The 22,805-nt window shown below is 39.5% G+C and overlaps 2 protein-coding genes across 2 annotated transcripts; both read right to left on the bottom strand.

Moving 5' to 3' along the window:
- Positions 1 to 1,917: 1,917 nt before the first annotated feature.
- LOC143113483 (uncharacterized) lies at positions 1,918 to 6,157 on the bottom strand. The gene is made up of 4 exons (XM_076275436.1): positions 6,029 to 6,157; positions 4,030 to 4,248; positions 2,985 to 3,200; positions 1,918 to 2,127 (listed from the first exon to the last, which is right to left on the bottom strand). The coding sequence occupies exons 1-4, from the start codon at positions 6,155 to 6,157 to the stop codon at positions 1,918 to 1,920; spliced, it is 774 nt and encodes a 257-aa protein (XP_076131551.1).
- A 4,906-nt stretch (positions 6,158 to 11,063) lies between these two features.
- LOC143113482 (uncharacterized) lies at positions 11,064 to 15,301 on the bottom strand. Its single transcript, XM_076275435.1, has 4 exons — positions 15,173 to 15,301; positions 13,176 to 13,394; positions 12,131 to 12,346; positions 11,064 to 11,273 (listed from the first exon to the last, which is right to left on the bottom strand). The coding sequence occupies exons 1-4, from the start codon at positions 15,299 to 15,301 to the stop codon at positions 11,064 to 11,066; spliced, it is 774 nt and encodes a 257-aa protein (XP_076131550.1).
- Between the last annotated feature and the right edge of the window lie 7,504 nt (positions 15,302 to 22,805).

Below are 22,805 nucleotides of genomic sequence, written 5' to 3'. Positions count from 1 at the left end.
CCAGGACATATACAGTCAGCCCTGCTGGAGGAAGGCATCCCGTATCCTCTCTGATCCCAGTCATCCCAGCTACAGCCTTTTCATTCTCCTGTCATCTGGCAGACTATACAAGACCATTTGGACCCATACCAGCAGATTCAGAGACAACAGGACATCAGGACACTGACTGCCTTCTGAACCCAACATGTCACAACACCTACAAGCTCAAAACACACCCCTTACTGTTCATAGCTATGATGTAAGAAGATTCAAACTAAAGTCGGTGGTAAAACTATGCAGACAATTGCCATTTGACATTGATATGTATTCTTACTACTTTAAGGAGAACTCAGGCAATTTTCATATAGATTTCCATTTCTCAAGGTCACCGAGTATTAAAAATCGTTTTTCGACAGCACTCGGTGACCTTGAGAAAAGAGTTTTCCTTTAACATATTCTGTGTTAAGTTAAGCTAAGTTAGCCAGGCACAAATGTTGTTATTGATAAATGATGTTGCATGCCATGACATGACAATAAACTTGAATAATTAATACAGCTCTCTTGTTCAAAAAAACTTGAAAGGTGGATACCTCAGTCATGACAAGGATCAGACGATCCAAAAAGCACACCGACTGGTATATTCTTTACTCATTCTGTAGTTGGTTTACACCAGGCAACACAGAAAGACATATTCCTAATTTAATTCTCCTATGAGCTCTGTGCACTAGCGTAGTAACTTCCATCTCTGACTTGATGTCGGCAAACTGGTTTTCTGATGGTTGACATGGCTGTCAAAAGCACCTGAAGATGAGTTCTTTAGTTGTACCAAAACGTGTGCCCAGGCTGCGATATTGCTGCCCTCCTTATTTTATACCACTCTGCGTGTAGGCTGCGTTTTTAGGAAAAAGGTGGAAGCTAAAATGGCTTGACTTGAATCCAAGTAGAGTGCACATAGCAGTGCTCCTCTGCTGTACACAGACATTAAGACTTCTTTACATTGTAAAGAAGTTTCTCTACTGGTAATATATAAGTAAATTATATAAATGCTTTGATCAGTATTTATCAGTATTATACATTTTTAAGAAGCTGTATTTCACTAAGGCCCGAATCCCCTTTGACCAAGTATACACATGGCACTCTCAAGAAAACTCTCATTTATGCATAATGCAAAATTATCATGAACATACATGCTGTATAAAACCATCTGTGTGTTCCTTCAAGGTTGGTAGTTTGGTAGGTCAAATGTTCCAAATGTTATTTTGCTTTATTCATTATTTGCTGACTTTGGTTTGGGCTACTCAAAATGTGTTGTGCAAATTGACATTCTCAAAAAAGCCATCATTCATCCTTTCCTCTATTCTACCATACAGGTGTTACAAAGTTTCATAAACATCCATGCATTCAGTCATACATATACATTTATCCATAATTAATTCATATTAATCACCATATGCTGTAGGTCTATCATTCATCTTACTGATATGAACTGCCTTTGCCTTGGTTGCTATGTTTTTATATAAATGTGAATTTTAGGGCATTGCTGTGAATGATTTTAGCTGAATGAATACTTGAAAAACATTTCATTTATTGAATTTAAAACAATTAAAACACAACCATAATAATCATGTATGAGTGAGTGTGAAAGAGAAAGAGTGGGAGAGAAACGGAACAAACATACCGTTTCCCATTAGCATACAGCACATTTACCTATTGTGTTATATTGCACCTCTGGACTGTGATCTAGAAACTGCTGCAATAACTGCAAACTTTAAACAGAGACACAACCAGCACAAACTAAACTAAAACAAAATAAAGAAACAATCAAGTTTGTGTGCATGTGCATGCGTGTGTGCGTGTGTGTGTGTGTCTGTGTGTTGAGTGTGTGAGAGAGAGTGGACAAGAAACAGAACGGAATAAAGAGGGAAAAACAATAAAAAATTAAACGTCATTCAGGCCCTCCAGGCCGGCCAGTCCCTCTAGCTCCTCTCCCTTAGGCTCCTTAGCCTCCTCTCCCTTAGGCTCCTCTCCCATAGGCTCCTCTCCCTTAGGCTCCTCTCCCTTAGGCTCCTCTCCCATAGGCTCCTCTCTCTTAGGCTCCTCTCCCTTAGGCTCCTGAAGCTCTTCTCCCTTGATATCCCCGTCCTCGTCCTGAAAGTAGACAAAAGAAAGACATACGTTTTTTACAATTAATTAATATAATTTGGTTTTATGATAATACACGCATAGAGTAATCAAAGGAGATTAATTCCCTTTGTGAATTATTAGGAATACCCAAAAGACACTTGGGTTAAGTCTGCTAGAAGAACAAACAGTTACACTTTACCTGAAGGTATACAAAAGTGTGACATGAAACTGTCATGAACGTCTAATAAACACTATAAATCTTTATGACATAACGCTTCTGTCACTCGCTTCTGTCACGTGTCATTCGGTTTTTGTCATAACAAGTTAGGTTTAATGTTAGGGTTATGACAGTGTCATGTCACTCTTATGTAGAAACCTAAAGTAAAGTGTTACCGACCAAATCGGGATATAGTATAGTATACTATATAGTATAGTATATATATTCTTTTGATCCCGTGAGGGAAATTTGGTCTCTGCATTTATCCAAATCTGTGGATAGTGAAACGCACTGAGCACACAGTGAACACACAGTGAGGTGAAGCACACACTAATCCCAGTGCAGTGAGCTGCCTGCAACAACAGCGGCGCTCGGGGAGCAGTGAGGGGTTAGGTGCCTTGCTCAAGGGCACTTCAGCCGTTCCTACTGGTCAGGGCTCGAACTGGCAACCCTCTGGTTACAAGTCTGAAGCGCTAACCAGTAGGCCACGGCTGCCCCACTATCTAAAAGATATCTAAAAGATTAGCCTAGGTGATCACACATTTGTTTATTACAGAATGGAGTATATTTTAGCAAGAATATGATTTAACCACCCACTAGAGGGGGATGTGTTTACTGGGGATAATGTGTTATGGGCTTATACATCATAATTAAATGCACTTACTCCAAACAGGACATTGGGGGATAGAACAACATTTCCGTCCACCTCTAAGTTGACTGTAAGAGGTAGACGGTTAAGGAAGTCCCTTTCAGTTCCTCTCCATGTTGCGGTTGGAACCTTCAGCTCCACCCCAGTGTCCAGTAGTATGGTGGCATTGTCCTCTCCAAGCTCTGCCCCCACAATGACTGCAACTAGATCATATGGTGCTGCATCTATTTGCTGGAGAAAGGTAACACAACAGTGTTGATCATTTAGTCTTTTTCACTGAGAACACCAGCAAGACATACTGTAGCTTAGGCTATGACATTACAGCAGTATTTATCTATAATTCTTTATTATGGACAAGGTCATGCTATTGTCCAAACTGAATTACAGTTAACAGTTTAAACTAGGGCTGTCAAAATAACTGATTAATTTTGATTAATTTATTTGAGAAAAAATAACTGATTAAAAAAATTAGTGCAGATTAATCGATTCCGTATGACCTTTGACCCCAAGCCATTCTAGTCAGTAAAAATTAGACTGTAAAATGAAGGAGAGAGAAGAAAACATGCTGCCTGGATCATTGATTGGAACATTTACTTTTAAAAAACGGCCTGATGGTGTTAATAAAAAATAAAGTGTTGAAAATAAAGTCCTCTGCAATGAAATGATTTGTATGTGAAAAAAAAACTTCTTCCCGAAGTACTTTTGAATTTATTTCCTCAGCATATTAGGTCATATCATAGATTATTATGGCAATTACTTGAACAGTGAAAATAATAATAAAAGAGTTTTTGAACTTGATTGTCACTAATGCTGATTATTCAATGATTCATTTGAATTTAAATATTTAAAATACTTTCACAGCAAATATTATATATGCGATTAATTTAGATTAATTAATCACAGAGTATGTAATTAATTAGATTATTTTTTTAATCGATTGACAGCCCTAGTTTAAACAGTTGATATGTGCAGATTTTTCATCCTGTGCTTGTCTGTCAGCTTCTCTGGAAAAATATCAGCATTACATAGGACTGTATTATGATTATATTGTTCTACTCACGGTCACCGTTGTATATACGGAAGAATTTAATTTTAATCCAAATGACCCATTGTCCATTATTCTTAGGTGGCTTATCGCCACACATTGGCCCACCTCCACTGTCTGCATCGCAGCCTCCCTCCACAGGGTGACTATAATTGTAGAGCCTCCCTGGCTCAGTTTTAAGTCCATCAGGGGAATGGGGGCTCCCCTGATTCGCACTTGTCGTATCTCTGCAACCTAAGGGAAAACAGATAGGTGTTATTAAATGTTGCTAGACATCATGGGCTTAGCCTTAACAAGGGATATTCCACCTCCCCTTGAGCCGTTCTCTGAGTCTAGCCGTTCTCTGTGTCTGGCGATATCAGTTTTAGCTCCAGCCTAGCTATATAGCTCCAGCTCTTGAATTTCCCCTAGGGATCAATAAAGTATCTATCTATCTATCTATCTATCTATCTAGCTCTAGCCTATACGGTCATTCCAGCGTAATAATCAAGGAACACCATGGGCGCAGCAGCACAATGATAGCATGCAGCACCTGAAAATAGTCCCTGTAGGCTAACTTCCAGCAACAAGGTTTGTCTGCTGCAGCAGACAAATTGGTTAGTGACTGGATTATTACGCCTGAATGACAGTATAGTCATGTCAAATCAGCCTAGAACATCGCTATTTTTTCATTTTCCGTTGGTCTTATTACACTTTCTAACTTGAGAGTTTTCAATAGGAAAATTAACAGAAATCTTAGTCACTTTTAAACATGATGCTAGCAGGCAAGATTATAATGGTCTAATCCAATTCAATGATCTATGCTAAGCTGGAGCTAAAAGTGGTATCACCAGACTCAGAGAATGGCTAGATGAACTGGAGAAAGGTAAAAAAAAAAATCAATTGTTTAACTCAAGGGGAGGTGGATCAGAGACTTTCTAATGTGGAGACACAGCACTCAAAAAATACTCCATAGAAATGCATGGGGCTAGTTTGTCACGCCAATATGGCCGTTGTCTACACATATCCCACCCCTTCCTCGGCAAAACGTCGACATGTGAATACATTGAGCCAATCATATGGTGTGATGTGAATACATTGAGCCAATCATATGGTGTGATGTGAATACATTGAGCCAATCATATGGTGTGTTGTGAAGACATCGTGCCAATCATGTGTTGTGATCTCGCCGCTGGAGCAAGATTGGTGTCGTGAAGCCTTGCGCACGCGCAGTTCGACCCAAAGACTGTGCCCGATGAGTGCCCATAAAACGTTGGTATATGGCCGCCGAGTGGAGGGACTTGCCTAAAAGGACTTTGGTGTAATTCCCCAAATGGTGGAATATCCCTTTTGTTGCATGGCCTAACACTGAAATAATCATCAACAATAAAAACATTGTGTACTGATTTCCCACTTTAGTCAAAAACTAAAAAAGCAAAATTTACCCAAAATACACCCAGCATGCAATTTTTTTGGCAGACTACATGAGTAAATCTTTTTTTTTGCCTAATTAAAAGGTATAAATACAAAACATGACTGCAGTTTTTTTCTTATTCAAAGTACAGTGCAGTGCAATGATATGTTCACGTCCAAAATATTGCATTTCCAAAGTAAAGTACAGTACTAGAGTACTGTACTCTTTTTAAATATATATATATAAGTATATATACTCTTTTGATCCCGTGAGGGAAATTTGGTCTCTGCATTTATCCCAATCCGTAAATTAGTGAAACACACTCATCACACAGTGAGGTGAACCACACACTAATCCCGGCGCAGTGAGCTGCTTCCAACAGCTGCCCTCTGTGTCTTGCTCAAGGACACTTCAAGGCACCGTGCCTAACTGGTCGGGGTTCAAACCGGCAACCTTACGGTTACAAGTCCGAAACACTAACCAGTAGGCCACAGCTGCCACAATATTATTTCCAAAGTTCAACCAATTTCAATCCCTTCATAAGAATTGAACATCCTTTCCAATTACATTGCTTTGACACTTCAAATAGGCCAAATGAAGTGTAGGGAGGAGGCTACTTACAGCAGTTATTTGGCCCTCCAGAGTGACATACTGAGGGCCTACAGTCCTGACTTCTGATAAGGATACTACTGGGGAGGGGGGACACAGCAGTGCTTTGGCCTTATCAACTATTTCTGAGCTGACAGCCATGTCATAAGATTTGAAACACGATGTGTTCTCATTAAAAAACGCTCTGGATTCTCGGAGTACAAGATTCTTAAAAATGTATGTCTGATCGTTAATGATTTTGTCTTCCTTGCCTACGGGAAGACTCAACATGTAAACCAACTTGTTGTCAGTGAGAACACACTGATGTAAAGTCGACCAGGTTACAACCACTGTGTCCCCGAAAGAGAACGCCGTAGCGAAAGGCCTATCACTTCTGGCCACACACTTAAGCCTTGTGGGAGGCTTCTCATACGGGGATTTGTGGGATCTTCCGTCCATCTATCAAATGAAACACAACATAGGCTATGTGTAAATGAATCATAATCACAATAAGGGTCAAGTTGTTGAGGTTGTGCCAGGTTTTATACCGTACAACAAAGAGAGGACACGAGAGGATCATGGGAATGGGATCAAGGGATGGGAATAACCAAGCCTGGCTGCCTGCTGAAGAGGACCGATGCAGTGCAGGTAGGGCCTAAATTGATGCTTAAGCCAATGATATAAAGCTAATGATATAAAATCTAATGATTACCTAGTCTTTTAATATTCAATATGTCGTTATTGTAATGTAGGATATTGTTGTAGTTTATGAGAAACCGCATAATCCGTGGGTTTTGTCCCCACATTTCAGCACGTAGCCTGTTTTAGCCTAGGCCTAAGTGAGTTTTAATCGGTGCAACGGTAATGTAACCCTAATCTTATCGGATGCTCTGTAAAGCAAGTTAGTTCACGAAAACGAGAATAATATTGTCTTGGGTTAATTAATAACCTGCTATCATCACTTGATAGTTCATAATTCATATCAATTGGCAGTCTGATATTACGTAGCGTTCCGTTGGGGACAGGACTACCCAATTCCCACGGGTTTTCGATGTGTGTGGTTATTCCATCAACTGTATACCACCCACTTGTTGATTGTAGGCTTACTTTTTATGTTTTTATGTTTTAAGTAGCCAAGCGTCAATGCTTAGGGTAGCCTATAGGCGCTAGCTTTTCAATGCATTTCAATGTGGTCATATTAAAGTTATGCTATTCAAACCAAATAGTCCTAGCGAGCCATTAGGCAAGGATTTAGGCCTACTAATGGTGATATCAGACTAATGTCAATTTTAAATATAACTTGACTTGGACTTCGACTGAGGAGGGCTATAGGCCTATTCAATATTTGATGTTTAGAAATATGACGGGGAAAAGGGCCAATTAAATTCAATTCTTCCGTATATACAACGGTGACCGTGAGTAGAACAATATAAAGTCCCATTTCGTCTGCTTAGTCTATCCGGTTGTTCACTGTTACACTGCTATAATGTAGCAATTACACGTAGCGGCAGCCAATCTTCTAAAATGGATTTTACGCGTTGCGAGCGGAACGCTTCGATTACGCGCCTGGTGTAGCTTCCCTGTTAGACTGTATAATTGGAAGTGGTTACTAATTGACGAGAACAGTTCCTTATCATGGAATGTTTCGGAGAAGGCTACTTAGTTTCGAAGATGGCCTACGCCTCAGACAAAACAACTTTTTTTTGCCATTCATTAGTTTTAAGCAACGTAATTCATCATACTCATTTTTGAGCAAACGACTACTGTACCCATGTAGGCCTACATTTTGTAATACGTTTCACATCTTAATGATTGAAGATGTAGCCTACCCCTTGTCTAAACTACTCCTCATAGACCAAGAATGTAGGAGTTATACACCTGACTTTATCATGTAGCCCGACAGAAGAGCACACATTCTGGCGAAATCCCGGTTGCTCAGTGGGCTAGTGGTTGTAGAAAAGCTTCAGTTTTCATATAAAAGTTAAGCATTTCGTAATACTTGTTACTTGTTATAGGCTAAGAGGATTTTTTACCTCAGAAATGTAGCTAACCTTGGCTACCCCTCATAATAGGCTACCCGGCGTTGCCCCGACCAATTGGCTCTAGTCTATTGTGAATAGCCTAATGAGAATGCGAAAATACTCCTCCTGCTAATTGTAAATGAGATATTTTAAACAGTCTAGATAGTATATAAAAAAACACACACACATATATAACCCGTATCTTAACTTTGTAAGGAGAGGGTTACACATACCTTTTCACCTTCTCTTCAATTTCTTCCAAATGGTTTGAAATGGTTTTCATGTCATGACACAATAAATTGTAAACAAATGTAGTAGCCTAGTTTGATTTGCATGCTGATTGGTTCTTTTAGTTGCTGGGGTGTAGTGATTGGTAAGTTTCTTATAACAATCATTCACAGAACTCCCAGTTGTCAAAAAAAAGAGTATATCCATTTCAGACATACCCTAGACCTAGCATAGGCTACATGCTTAATAACTCACTTAATTACATGAAATAAACCCAGTTTAGCCTACAACTTTCCGTTGATGTAACACAGCTAAGTATTAAGCCATAGCCTACAGTGTAGGTGCAGACACTGGCATTGACATGAGCACATATATTAAACTTGTCTCTGTTTTTGTACCAGTAGGCGTCAGTGTTAGGCTACTTTAAGTAGGCGCTGAAATCCATTACTGGGGAATCAGATTTTTATTATAAACTAGCAGTAGGCCTACTTTGTTAAAGTTAGTTTTTATGTTTTAATGCCATTTTCTGGTAAAAAAAAAAAGTAGTTTGAGATCAAGTATGATTTAATATAATTGTAATGAATTGAACATCAAACAGGTTTTGAACTTGGAAATGAATCCAGGCCTAGGCTATTTGACTTTGTCAGCTACATATATTTTTATCTTTCTATTGTAGAGTACTGATAAGCTCAGGCGGAGTGTTTAATATTTTCATTTCTATTTATTGAGTAGTCCTACATAGGCCTACTTGCAATAAAATGTGTTTTTTCCCCTCTACATCTTGGTTGCAGATTCTAAGGCTGACCAACTGTGAGATGCATTTATGAGCATCACCCACCCACAACTGCAAACCTCTACAGAGAGTGGTGAACTCAGCACAGCACATTGCATGGATAGAGCTACCAGGACATATACAGTCAGCCCTGCTGGAGGAAGGCATCCCGTATCCTCTCTGATCCCAGTCATCCCAGCTACAGCCTTTTCATTCTCCTGTCATCTGGCAGACTATACAAGACCATTTGGACCCATACCAGCAGATTCAGAGACAACAGGACATCAGGACACTGACTGCCTTCTGAACCCAACATGTCACAACACCTACAAGCTCAAAACACACCCCTTACTGTTCATAGCTATGATGTAAGAAGATTCAAACTAAAGTCGGTGGTAAAACTATGCAGACAATTGCCATTTGACATTGATATGTATTCTTACTACTTTAAGGAGAACTCAGGCAATTTTCATATAGATTTCCATTTCTCAAGGTCACCGAGTATTAAAAATCGTTTTTCGACAGCACTCGGTGACCTTGAGAAAAGAGTTTTCCTTTAACATATTCTGTGTTAAGTTAAGCTAAGTTAGCCAGGCACAAATGTTGTTATTGATAAATGATGTTGCATGCCATGACATGACAATAAACTTGAATAATTAATACAGCTCTCTTGTTCAAAAAAACTTGAAAGGTGGATACCTCAGTCATGACAAGGATCAGACGATCCAAAAAGCACACCGACTGGTATATTCTTTACTCATTCTGTAGTTGGTTTACACCAGGCAACACAGAAAGACATATTCCTAATTTAATTCTCCTATGAGCTCTGTGCACTAGCGTAGTAACTTCCATCTCTGACTTGATGTCGGCAAACTGGTTTTCTGATGGTTGACATGGCTGTCAAAAGCACCTGAAGATGAGTTCTTTAGTTGTACCAAAACGTGTGCCCAGGCTGCGATATTGCTGCCCTCCTTATTTTATACCACTCTGCGTGTAGGCTGCGTTTTTAGGAAAAAGGTGGAAGCTAAAATGGCTTGACTTGAATCCAAGTAGAGTGCACATAGCAGTGCTCCTCTGCTGTACACAGACATTAAGACTTCTTTACATTGTAAAGAAGTTTCTCTACTGGTAATATATAAGTAAATTATATAAATGCTTTGATCAGTATTTATCAGTATTATACATTTTTAAGAAGCTGTATTTCACTAAGGCCCGAATCCCCTTTGACCAAGTATACACATGGCACTCTCAAGAAAACTCTCATTTATGCATAATGCAAAATTATCATGAACATACATGCTGTATAAAACCATCTGTGTGTTCCTTCAAGGTTGGTAGTTTGGTAGGTCAAATGTTCCAAATGTTATTTTGCTTTATTCATTATTTGCTGACTTTGGTTTGGGCTACTCAAAATGTGTTGTGCAAATTGACATTCTCAAAAAAGCCATCATTCATCCTTTCCTCTATTCTACCATACAGGTGTTACAAAGTTTCATAAACATCCATGCATTCAGTCATACATATACATTTATCCATAATTAATTCATATTAATCACCATATGCTGTAGGTCTATCATTCATCTTACTGATATGAACTGCCTTTGCCTTGGTTGCTATGTTTTTATATAAATGTGAATTTTAGGGCATTGCTGTGAATGATTTTAGCTGAATGAATACTTGAAAAACATTTCATTTATTGAATTTAAAACAATTAAAACACAACCATAATAATCATGTATGAGTGAGTGTGAAAGAGAAAGAGTGGGAGAGAAACGGAACAAACATACCGTTTCCCATTAGCATACAGCACATTTACCTATTGTGTTATATTGCACCTCTGGACTGTGATCTAGAAACTGCTGCAATAACTGCAAACTTTAAACAGAGACACAACCAGCACAAACTAAACTAAAACAAAATAAAGAAACAATCAAGTTTGTGTGCATGTGCATGCGTGTGTGCGTGTGTGTGTGTGTCTGTGTGTTGAGTGTGTGAGAGAGAGTGGACAAGAAACAGAACGGAATAAAGAGGGAAAAACAATAAAAAATTAAACGTCATTCAGGCCCTCCAGGCCGGCCAGTCCCTCTAGCTCCTCTCCCTTAGGCTCCTTAGCCTCCTCTCCCTTAGGCTCCTCTCCCATAGGCTCCTCTCCCTTAGGCTCCTCTCCCTTAGGCTCCTCTCCCATAGGCTCCTCTCTCTTAGGCTCCTCTCCCTTAGGCTCCTGAAGCTCTTCTCCCTTGATATCCCCGTCCTCGTCCTGAAAGTAGACAAAAGAAAGACATACGTTTTTTACAATTAATTAATATAATTTGGTTTTATGATAATACACGCATAGAGTAATCAAAGGAGATTAATTCCCTTTGTGAATTATTAGGAATACCCAAAAGACACTTGGGTTAAGTCTGCTAGAAGAACAAACAGTTACACTTTACCTGAAGGTATACAAAAGTGTGACATGAAACTGTCATGAACGTCTAATAAACACTATAAATCTTTATGACATAACGCTTCTGTCACTCGCTTCTGTCACGTGTCATTCGGTTTTTGTCATAACAAGTTAGGTTTAATGTTAGGGTTATGACAGTGTCATGTCACTCTTATGTAGAAACCTAAAGTAAAGTGTTACCGACCAAATCGGGATATAGTATAGTATACTATATAGTATAGTATATATATTCTTTTGATCCCGTGAGGGAAATTTGGTCTCTGCATTTATCCAAATCTGTGGATAGTGAAACGCACTGAGCACACAGTGAACACACAGTGAGGTGAAGCACACACTAATCCCAGTGCAGTGAGCTGCCTGCAACAACAGCGGCGCTCGGGGAGCAGTGAGGGGTTAGGTGCCTTGCTCAAGGGCACTTCAGCCGTTCCTACTGGTCAGGGCTCGAACTGGCAACCCTCTGGTTACAAGTCTGAAGCGCTAACCAGTAGGCCACGGCTGCCCCACTATCTAAAAGATATCTAAAAGATTAGCCTAGGTGATCACACATTTGTTTATTACAGAATGGAGTATATTTTAGCAAGAATATGATTTAACCACCCACTAGAGGGGGATGTGTTTACTGGGGATAATGTGTTATGGGCTTATACATCATAATTAAATGCACTTACTCCAAACAGGACATTGGGGGATAGAACAACATTTCCGTCCACCTCTAAGTTGACTGTAAGAGGTAGACGGTTAAGGAAGTCCCTTTCAGTTCCTCTCCATGTTGCGGTTGGAACCTTCAGCTCCACCCCAGTGTCCAGTAGTATGGTGGCATTGTCCTCTCCAAGCTCTGCCCCCACAATGACTGCAACTAGATCATATGGTGCTGCATCTATTTGCTGGAGAAAGGTAACACAACAGTGTTGATCATTTAGTCTTTTTCACTGAGAACACCAGCAAGACATACTGTAGCTTAGGCTATGACATTACAGCAGTATTTATCTATAATTCTTTATTATGGACAAGGTCATGCTATTGTCCAAACTGAATTACAGTTAACAGTTTAAACTAGGGCTGTCAAAATAACTGATTAATTTTGATTAATTTATTTGAGAAAAAATAACTGATTAAAAAAATTAGTGCAGATTAATCGATTCCGTATGACCTTTGACCCCAAGCCATTCTAGTCAGTAAAAATTAGACTGTAAAATGAAGGAGAGAGAAGAAAACATGCTGCCTGGATCATTGATTGGAACATTTACTTTTAAAAAACGGCCTGATGGTGTTAATAAAAAATAAAGTGTTGAAAATAAAGTCCTCTGCAATGAAATGATTTGTATGTGAAAAAAAAACTTCTTCCCGAAGTACTTTTGAATTTATTTCCTCAGCATATTAGGTCATATCATAGATTATTATGGCAATTACTTGAACAGTGAAAATAATAATAAAAGAGTTTTTGAACTTGATTGTCACTAATGCTGATTATTCAATGATTCATTTGAATTTAAATATTTAAAATACTTTCACAGCAAATATTATATATGCGATTAATTTAGATTAATTAATCACAGAGTATGTAATTAATTAGATTATTTTTTTAATCGATTGACAGCCCTAGTTTAAACAGTTGATATGTGCAGATTTTTCATCCTGTGCTTGTCTGTCAGCTTCTCTGGAAAAATATCAGCATTACATAGGACTGTATTATGATTATATTGTTCTACTCACGGTCACCGTTGTATATACGGAAGAATTTAATTTTAATCCAAATGACCCATTGTCCATTATTCTTAGGTGGCTTATCGCCACACATTGGCCCACCTCCACTGTCTGCATCGCAGCCTCCCTCCACAGGGTGACTATAATTGTAGAGCCTCCCTGGCTCAGTTTTAAGTCCATCAGGGGAATGGGGGCTCCCCTGATTCGCACTTGTCGTATCTCTGCAACCTAAGGGAAAACAGATAGGTGTTATTAAATGTTGCTAGACATCATGGGCTTAGCCTTAACAAGGGATATTCCACCTCCCCTTGAGCCGTTCTCTGAGTCTAGCCGTTCTCTGTGTCTGGCGATATCAGTTTTAGCTCCAGCCTAGCTATATAGCTCCAGCTCTTGAATTTCCCCTAGGGATCAATAAAGTATCTATCTATCTATCTATCTATCTATCTAGCTCTAGCCTATACGGTCATTCCAGCGTAATAATCAAGGAACACCATGGGCGCAGCAGCACAATGATAGCATGCAGCACCTGAAAATAGTCCCTGTAGGCTAACTTCCAGCAACAAGGTTTGTCTGCTGCAGCAGACAAATTGGTTAGTGACTGGATTATTACGCCTGAATGACAGTATAGTCATGTCAAATCAGCCTAGAACATCGCTATTTTTTCATTTTCCGTTGGTCTTATTACACTTTCTAACTTGAGAGTTTTCAATAGGAAAATTAACAGAAATCTTAGTCACTTTTAAACATGATGCTAGCAGGCAAGATTATAATGGTCTAATCCAATTCAATGATCTATGCTAAGCTGGAGCTAAAAGTGGTATCACCAGACTCAGAGAATGGCTAGATGAACTGGAGAAAGGTAAAAAAAAAATCAATTGTTTAACTCAAGGGGAGGTGGATCAGAGACTTTCTAATGTGGAGACACAGCACTCAAAAAATACTCCATAGAAATGCATGGGGCTAGTTTGTCACGCCAATATGGCCGTTGTCTACACATATCCCACCCCTTCCTCGGCAAAACGTCGACATGTGAATACATTGAGCCAATCATATGGTGTGATGTGAATACATTGAGCCAATCATATGGTGTGATGTGAATACATTGAGCCAATCATATGGTGTGTTGTGAAGACATCGTGCCAATCATGTGTTGTGATCTCGCCGCTGGAGCAAGATTGGTGTCGTGAAGCCTTGCGCACGCGCAGTTCGACCCAAAGACTGTGCCCGATGAGTGCCCATAAAACGTTGGTATATGGCCGCCGAGTGGAGGGACTTGCCTAAAAGGACTTTGGTGTAATTCCCCAAATGGTGGAATATCCCTTTTGTTGCATGGCCTAACACTGAAATAATCATCAACAATAAAAACATTGTGTACTGATTTCCCACTTTAGTCAAAAACTAAAAAAGCAAAATTTACCCAAAATACACCCAGCATGCAATTTTTTTGGCAGACTACATGAGTAAATCTTTTTTTTGCCTAATTAAAAGGTATAAATACAAAACATGACTGCAGTTTTTTTCTTATTCAAAGTACAGTGCAGTGCAATGATATGTTCACGTCCAAAATATTGCATTTCCAAAGTAAAGTACAGTACTAGAGTACTGTACTCTTTTTAAATATATATATATAAGTATATATACTCTTTTGATCCCGTGAGGGAAATTTGGTCTCTGCATTTATCCCAATCCGTAAATTAGTGAAACACACTCATCACACAGTGAGGTGAACCACACACTAATCCCGGCGCAGTGAGCTGCTTCCAACAGCTGCCCTCTGTGTCTTGCTCAAGGGCACTTCAAGGCACCGTGCCTAACTGGTCGGGGTTCAAACCGGCAACCTTACGGTTACAAGTCCGAAACACTAACCAGTAGGCCACAGCTGCCACAATATTATTTCCAAAGTTCAACCAATTTCAATCCCTTCATAAGAATTGAACATCCTTTCCAATTACATTGCTTTGACACTTCAAATAGGCCAAATGAAGTGTAGGGAGGAGGCTACTTACAGCAGTTATTTGGCCCTCCAGAGTGACATACTGAGGGCCTACAGTCCTGACTTCTGATAAGGATACTACTGGGGAGGGGGGACACAGCAGTGCTTTGGCCTTATCAACTATTTCTGAGCTGACAGCCATGTCATAAGATTTGAAACACGATGTGTTCTCATTAAAAAACGCTCTGGATTCTCGGAGTACAAGATTCTTAAAAATGTATGTCTGATCGTTAATGATTTTGTCTTCCTTGCCTACGGGAAGACTCAACATGTAAACCAACTTGTTGTCAGTGAGAACACACTGATGTAAAGTCGACCAGGTTACAACCACTGTGTCCCCGAAAGAGAACGCCGTAGCGAAAGGCCTATCACTTCTGGCCACACACTTAAGCCTTGTGGGAGGCTTCTCATACGGGGATTTGTGGGATCTTCCGTCCATCTATCAAATGAAACACAACATAGGCTATGTGTAAATGAATCATAATCACAATAAGGGTCAAGTTGTTGAGGTTGTGCCAGGTTTTATACCGTACAACAAAGAGAGGACACGAGAGGATCATGGGAATGGGATCAAGGGATGGGAATAACCAAGCCTGGCTGCCTGCTGAAGAGGACCGATGCAGTGCAGGTAGGGCCTAAATTGATGCTTAAGCCAATGATATAAAGCTAATGATATAAAATCTAATGATTACCTAGTCTTTTAATATTCAATATGTCGTTATTGTAATGTAGGATATTGTTGTAGTTTATGAGAAACCGCATAATCCGTGGGTTTTGTCCCCACATTTCAGCACGTAGCCTGTTTTAGCCTAGGCCTAAGTGAGTTTTAATCGGTGCAACGGTAATGTAACCCTAATCTTATCGGATGCTCTGTAAAGCAAGTTAGTTCACGAAAACGAGAATAATATTGTCTTGGGTTAATTAATAACCTGCTATCATCACTTGATAGTTCATAATTCATATCAATTGGCAGTCTGATATTACGTAGCGTTCCGTTGGGGACAGGACTACCCAATTCCCACGGGTTTTCGATGTGTGTGGTTATTCCATCAACTGTATACCACCCACTTGTTGATTGTAGGCTTACTTTTTATGTTTTTATGTTTTAAGTAGCCAAGCGTCAATGCTTAGGGTAGCCTATAGGCGCTAGCTTTTCAATGCATTTCAATGTGGTCATATTAAAGTTATGCTATTCAAACCAAATAGTCCTAGCGAGCCATTTGGCAAGGATTTAGGCCTACTAATGGTGATATCAGACTAATGTCAATTTTAAATATAACTTGACTTGGACTTCGACTGAGGAGGGCTATAGGCCTATTCAATATTTGATGTTTAGAAATATGACGGGGAAAAGGGCCAATTAAATTCAATTCTTCCGTATATACAACGGTGACCGTGAGTAGAACAATATAAAGTCCCATTTCGTCTGCTTAGTCTATCCGGTTGTTCACTGTTACACTGCTATAATGTAGCAATTACACGTAGCGGCAGCCAATCTTCTAAAATGGATTTTACGCGTTGCGAGCGGAACGCTTCGATTACGCGCCTGGTGTAGCTTCCCTGTTAGACTGTATAATTGGAAGTGGTTACTAATTGACGAGAACTGTTCCTTATCATGGAATGTTTCGGAGAAGGCTACTTAGTTTCGAAGATGGCCTACGCCTCAGACAAAACAACTTTTTTTTGCCATTCATTAGTTTTAAGCAACGTAATTCATCATACTCATTTTTGAGCAAACGACTACTGTACCCATGTAGGCCTACATTTTGTAATACGTTTCACATCTTAATGATTGAAGATGTAGCCTACCCCTTGTCTAAACTACTCCTCATAGACCAAGAATGTAGGAGTTATACACCTGACTTTATCATGTAGCCCGACAGAAGAGCACACATTCTGGCGAAATCCCGGTTGCTCAGTGGGCTAGTGGTTGTAGAAAAGCTTCAGTTTTCATATAAAAGTTAAGCATTTCGTAATACTTGTTACTTGTTATAGGCTAAGAGGATTTTTTACCTCAGAAATGTAGCTAACCTTGGCTACCCCTCATAATAGGCTACCCGGCGTTGCCCCGACCAATTGGCTCTAGTCTATTGTGAATAGCCTAATGAGAATGCGAAAATACTCCTCCTGCTAATTGTAAATGAGATATTTTAAACAGTCTAGATAGTATATAAAAAAACACACACACATATATAACCCGTATCTTAACTTTGTAAGGAGAGGGTTACACATACCTTTTCACCTTCTCTTCAATTTCTTCCAAATGGTTTGAAATGGTTTTCATGTCATGACACAATAAATTGTAAACAAATGTAGTAGCCTAGTTTGATTTGCATGCTGATTGGTTCTTTTAGTTGCTGGGGTGTAGTGATTGGTAAGTTTCTTATAACAATCATTCACAGAACTCCCAGTTGTCAAAAAAAAGAGTATATCCATTTCAGACATACCCTAGACCTAGCATAGGCTACATGCTTAATAACTCACTTAATTACATGAAATAAACCCAGTTTAGCCTACAACTTTCCGTTGATGTAACACAGCTAAGTATTAAGCCATAGCCTACAGTGTAGGTGCAGACACTGGCATTGACATGAGCACATATATTAAACTTGTCTCTGTTTTTGTACCAGTAGGCGTCAGTGTTAGGCTACTTTAAGTAGGCGCTGAAATCCATTACTGGGGAATCAGATTTTTATTATAAACTAGCAGTAGGCCTACTTTGTTAAAGTTAGTTTTTATGTTTTAATGCCATTTTCTGGTAAAAAAAAAAAAGTAGTTTGAGATCAAGTATGATTTAATATAATTGTAATGAATTGAACATCAAACAGGTTTTGAACTTGGAAATGAATCCAGGCCTAGGCTATTTGACTTTGTCAGCTACATATATTTTTATCTTTCTATTGTAGAGTACTGATAAGCTCAGGCGGAGTGTTTAATATTTTCATTTCTATTTATTGAGTAGTCCTACATAGGCCTACTTGCAATAAAATGTGTTTTTTCCCCTCTACATCTTGGTTGCAGATTCTAAGGCTGACCAACTGTGAGATGCATTTATGAGCATCACCCACCCACAACTGCAAACCTCTACAGAGAGTGGTGAACTCAGCACAGCACATTGCATGGATAGAGCTACCAGGACATATACAGTCAGCCCTGCTGGAGGAAGGCATCCCGTATCCTCTCTGATCCCAGTCATCCCAGCTACAGCCTTTTCATTCTCCTGTCATCTGGCAGACTATACAAGACCATTTGGACCCATACCAGCAGATTCAGAGACAACAGGACATCAGGACACTGACTGCCTTCTGAACCCAACATGTCACAACACCTACAAGCTCAAAACACACCCCTTACTGTTCATAGCTATGATGTAAGAAGATTCAAACTAAAGTCGGTGGTAAAACTGTGCAGACAATTGCCATTTGACATTGATATGTATTCTTACTACTTTAAGGAGAACTCAGGCAATTTTCATATAGATTTCCATTTCTCAAGGTCACCGAGTATTAAAAATCGTTTTTCGACAGCACTCGGTGACCTTGAGAAAAGAGTTTTCCTTTAACATATTCTGTGTTAAGTTAAGCTAAGTTAGCCAGGCACAAATGTTGTTATTGATAAATGATGTTGCATGCCATGACATGACAATAAACTTGAATAATTAATACAGCTCTCTTGTTCAAAAAAACTTGAAAGGTGGATACCTCAGTCATGACAAGGATCAGACGATCCAAAAAGCACACCGACTGGTATATTCTTTACTCATTCTGTAGTTGGTTTACACCAGGCAACACAGAAAGACATATTCCTAATTTAATTCTCCTATGAGCTCTGTGCACTAGCGTAGTAACTTCCATCTCTGACTTGATGTCGGCAAACTGGTTTTCTGATGGTTGACATGGCTGTCAAAAGCACCTGAAGATGAGTTCTTTAGTTGTACCAAAACGTGTGCCCAGGCTGCGATATTGCTGCCCTCCTTATTTTATACCACTCTGCGTGTAGGCTGCGTTTTTAGGAAAAAGGTGGAAGCTAAAATGGCTTGACTTGAATCCAAGTAGAGTGCACATAGCAGTGCTCCTCTGCTGTACACAGACATTAAGACTTCTTTACATTGTAAAGAAGTTTCTCTACTGGTAATATATAAGTAAATTATATAAATGCTTTGATCAGTATTTATCAGTATTATACATTTTTAAGAAGCTGTATTTCACTAAGGCCCGAATCCCCTTTGACCAAGTATACACATGGCACTCTCAAGAAAACTCTCATTTATGCATAATGCAAAATTATCATGAACATACATGCTGTATAAAACCATCTGTGTGTTCCTTCAAGGTTGGTAGTTTGGTAGGTCAAATGTTCCAAATGTTATTTTGCTTTATTCATTATTTGCTGACTTTGGTTTGGGCTACTCAAAATGTGTTGTGCAAATTGACATTCTCAAAAAAGCCATCATTCATCCTTTCCTCTATTCTACCATACAGGTGTTACAAAGTTTCATAAACATCCATGCATTCAGTCATACATATACATTTATCCATAATTAATTCATATTAATCACCATATGCTGTAGGTCTATCATTCATCTTACTGATATGAACTGCCTTTGCCTTGGTTGCTATGTTTTTATATAAATGTGAATTTTAGGGCATTGCTGTGAATGATTTTAGCTGAATGAATACTTGAAAAACATTTCATTTATTGAATTTAAAACAATTAAAACACAACCATAATAATCATGTATGAGTGAGTGTGAAAGAGAAAGAGTGGGAGAGAAACGGAACAAACATACCGTTTCCCATTAGCATACAGCACATTTACCTATTGTGTTATATTGCACCTCTGGACTGTGATCTAGAAACTGCTGCAATAACTGCAAACTTTAAACAGAGACACAACCAGCACAAACTAAACTAAAACAAAATAAAGAAACAATCAAGTTTGTGTGCATGTGCATGCGTGTGTGCGTGTGTGTGTGTGTCTGTGTGTTGAGTGTGTGAGAGAGAGTGGACAAGAAACAGAACGGAATAAAGAGGGAAAAACAATAAAAAATTAAACGTCATTCAGGCCCTCCAGGCCGGCCAGTCCCTCTAGCTCCTCTCCCTTAGGCTCCTTAGCCTCCTCTCCCTTAGGCTCCTCTCCCATAGGCTCCTCTCCCTTAGGCTCCTCTCCCTTAGGCTCCTCTCCCATAGGCTCCTCTCTCTTAGGCTCCTCTCCCTTAGGCTCCTGAAGCTCTTCTCCCTTGATATCCCCGTCCTCGTCCTGAAAGTAGACAAAAGAAAGACATACGTTTTTTACAATTAATTAATATAATTTGGTTTTATGATAATACACGCATAGAGTAATCAAAGGAGATTAATTCCCTTTGTGAATTATTAGGAATACCCAAAAGACACTTGGGTTAAGTCTGCTAGAAGAACAAACAGTTACACTTTACCTGAAGGTATACAAAAGTGTGACATGAAACTGTCATGAACGTCTAATAAACACTATAAATCTTTATGACATAACGCTTCTGTCACTCGCTTCTGTCACGTGTCATTCGGTTTTTGTCATGACAAGTTAGGTTTAATGTTAGGGTTATGACAGTGTCATGTCACTCTTATGTAGAAACCTAAAGTAAAGTGTTACCGACCAAATCGGGATATAGTATAGTATACTATATAGTATAGTATATATATTCTTTTGATCCCGTGAGGGAAATTTGGTCTCTGCATTTATCCAAATCTGTGGATAGTGAAACGCACTGAGCACACAGTGAACACACAGTGAGGTGAAGCACACACTAATCCCAGTGCAGTGAGCTGCCTGCAACAACAGCGGCGCTCGGGGAGCAGTGAGGGGTTAGGTGCCTTGCTCAAGGGCACTTCAGCCGTTCCTACTGGTCAGGGCTCGAACTGGCAACCCTCTGGTTACAAGTCTGAAGCGCTAACCAGTAGGCCATGGCTGCCCCACTATCTAAAAGATATCTAAAAGATTAGCCTAGGTGATCACACATTTGTTTATTACAGAATGGAGTATATTTTAGCAAGAATATGATTTAACCACCCACTAGAGGGGGATGTGTTTACTGGGGATAATGTGTTATGGGCTTATACATCATAATTAAATGCACTTACTCCAAACAGGACATTGGGGGATAGAACAACATTTCCGTCCACCTCTAAGTTGACTGTAAGAGGTAGACGGTTAAGGAAGTCCCTTTCAGTTCCTCTCCATGTTGCGGTTGGAACCTTCAGCTCCACCCCAGTGTCCAGTAGTATGGTGGCATTGTCCTCTCCAAGCTCTGCCCCCACAATGACTGCAACTAGATCATATGGTGCTGCATCTATTTGCTGGAGAAAGGTAACACAACAGTGTTGATCATTTAGTCTTTTTCACTGAGAACACCAGCAAGACATACTGTAGCTTAGGCTATGACATTACAGCAGTATTTATCTAGGTCATGCTATTGTCCAAACTGAATTACAGTTAACAGTTTAAACAGTTGATATGTGCAGATTTTTCATCCTGTGCTTGTCTGTCAGCTTCTCTGGAAAAATATCAGCATTACATAGGACTGTATTATGATTATATTGTTCTACTCACGGTCACCGTTGTATATACGGAAGAATTTAATTTTAATCCAAATGACCCATTGTCCATTATTCTTAGGTGGCTTATCGCCACACATTGGCCCACCTCCACTGTCTGCATCGCAGCCTCCCTCCACAGGGTGACTATAATTGTAGAGCCTCCCTGGCTCAGTTTTAAGTCCATCAGGGGAATGGGGGCTCCCCTGATTCGCACTTGTCGTATCTCTGCAACCTAAGGGAAAACAGATAGGTGTTATTAAATGTTGCTAGACATCATGGGCTTAGCCTTAACAAGGAATATTCCACCTCCCCTTGAGCCGTTCTCTGAGTCTAGCCGTACTCTGTGTCTGGCGATATCAGTTTTAGCTCCAGCCTAGCTATATAGCTCCAGCTCTTGAATTTCCCCTAGGGATCAATAAAGTATCTATCTATCTATCTATCTATCTATCTATCTATCTAGCTCTAGCCTATACTCTCATTCCAGCGTAATAATCAAGGAACACCATGGGCGCAGCAGCACAATGATAGCATGCAGCACCTGAAAATAGTCCCTGTAGGCTAACTTCCAGCAACAAGGTTTGTCTGCTGCAGCAGACAAATTGGTTAGTGACTGGATTATTACGCCTGAATGACAGTATAGTTCCATGTCAAATCAGCCTAAAATATCGCTATTTTTCATTTTCCGTTGGTCTTATTAAACTTTCTAACTTGAGAGGAGACAAGTTTTAAATAGGAAAATTAACAGAAATCTTCACTTTTAAACATGATGCTAGAAGGCAAGATGCTAATGGTCTAATCCAATTCAATGATCTATGCTAAACTGGAGCTAAAAGTGGTATCACCAGACCTAGAGAATGGCTAGATGAACTGAAGAAAGGTAAAAAAAATCAATTGTTTAACTCAAGGGGAGATGGAAAATGAGTATAATTCCCCAAATGGTGGAATATCCCTTTTGTTGCATGGCCTAACACTGAAATAATCTAACAATAAAAACATTGTGTATTGATTTCCCACTTTAGTCAAAAACTAAAAAAGCCAAAATTGATCCAAAATACAGACAGACACCCAGCATGC

The sequence above is a fragment of the Alosa pseudoharengus genome, unplaced genomic scaffold (assembly GCF_046254945.1).
Source record: "Alosa pseudoharengus isolate Yale_2024_CS ecotype anadromous, Long Island Sound unplaced genomic scaffold, YU_APseudo_1.1 YU_APseudo_1.1_scf_83, whole genome shotgun sequence".
Taxonomy (NCBI): Eukaryota; Metazoa; Chordata; class Actinopteri; order Clupeiformes; family Clupeidae; genus Alosa; species Alosa pseudoharengus.
This window is presented reverse-complemented; position numbering and strand designations above follow the sequence as displayed.

Excerpts from the sequence above, each read along its gene's own strand:
- LOC143113483 (XM_076275436.1), bottom strand. The coding sequence starts at position 6,157 with ATGGCTGTCAGCTCAGAAATAGTTGATAAGGCCAAAGCACTGCTGTGT. Across the intron at positions 3,201-4,029 it reads CCGTATATACAACGGTGACC|CAAATAGATGCAGCACCATA; the intron begins GTGAGTAGAACA and ends ACCTTTCTCCAG. Across the intron at positions 2,128-2,984 it reads CCCCCAATGTCCTGTTTGGA|GACGAGGACGGGGATATCAA; the intron begins GTAAGTGCATTT and ends GTCTACTTTCAG.
- LOC143113482 (XM_076275435.1), bottom strand. The coding sequence starts at position 15,301 with ATGGCTGTCAGCTCAGAAATAGTTGATAAGGCCAAAGCACTGCTGTGT. Across the intron at positions 13,395-15,172 it reads TGGAGGGCCAAATAACTGCT|GTTGCAGAGATACGACAAGT; the intron begins GTAAGTAGCCTC and ends GTTTTCCCTTAG. Across the intron at positions 12,347-13,175 it reads CCGTATATACAACGGTGACC|CAAATAGATGCAGCACCATA; the intron begins GTGAGTAGAACA and ends ACCTTTCTCCAG.